Source organism: Mandrillus leucophaeus, unplaced genomic scaffold (genome assembly GCF_000951045.1).
Source record: "Mandrillus leucophaeus isolate KB7577 unplaced genomic scaffold, Mleu.le_1.0 Scaffold1097, whole genome shotgun sequence".
NCBI lineage: Eukaryota > Metazoa > Chordata > Mammalia > Primates > Cercopithecidae > Mandrillus > Mandrillus leucophaeus.
In genome coordinates, this window is record NW_012099176.1 from 387,217 (window position 1) to 388,151 (window position 935).

Consider the following 935-nt stretch of genomic DNA (forward strand, 5'->3'; position numbering starts at 1 on the left):
GTGAGGGGAAAGTGCAGGACTAAAGTATAAAATTACTCATTATTTGCAGAGTTTAAAAATTTGTTTAGCATTATCTTTTTTGGGGGGGGGATCTTGTTCAACATTATCTTAAGACTCAAACTGGTATTTTTCTCTCTTTAGTCTTTAGTAAGCTCTTTCACTGAATGAACTTAAATTCACATAAACAATCAGAACTTGTTAATTAATAACTTGGTTTGAATTTGAAAATCCAGAGATAAAGGTAGTTATCTAATTAAATGAAAACTTCCTAAAAGTAACACTCCAGATAGTGTTGTCAGTTCCAACGGCAATGTGATTAGTTTCTCTATAAAATTCAAAAACAACAAATTACTCTTCCTTTGAGCACAAAAATATCTTATTTTCCACAAATATCAAAAAAAGCTAAAAGTGATTTGTTTAGATATCATGACATATTATTAATCAGATCTATACATGAAATAATTAATTTTAATAAATATTAAAAGAAAAATTCACTTTTTATAAAGTAGTAATAAAAATTTGAAAGTTTTTTTTTAAAAAGCAAATTCATGGAATACCAAAGATAGTTCTATGAGAAAAGTCATATGTATATAAAGCAACGTTACCTCCAGATTCATCAGAATCCCTGGATCTGGCCTTAACAGTAGTGACACTGCTCTGAGAGCTGTCTTGATCATCTTCTTCAGTTTCTCCTAAAGAGAAGTAAACAATATACTAGTATAGTCTTATTTTAATGCTCAAAAGATCTGAATTTTAAAAAAACAAGCAAGTAATTTAACATTAAGAGAAGGCTTTTAGGTTATCAGATACACATCTGCTGTTTGTTTATCATGCTTATTATTTTGAATCCCAAAGTTCCAAATGCACTAAAATTTAGCTCAATTTGTGTTCTCTGGGGCACATAATACTTTCCTAAACAAATATTCACAGTAATA

At 28.8% G+C, this 935-nt stretch overlaps 1 protein-coding gene across 1 annotated transcript in view; it reads right to left on the reverse strand.

The window, feature by feature from the left end:
• Positions 1–935, reverse strand: part of TOR1AIP1 (torsin A interacting protein 1) — a 40,408-nt gene that overhangs the window by 12,632 nt on the left and 26,841 nt on the right. The window contains exon 5 of the mRNA XM_011989630.1: positions 606–692. Coding sequence (XP_011845020.1) covers positions 606–692 — 87 coding nt within the window. The remainder of the gene's footprint in view (positions 1–605; positions 693–935) is intronic.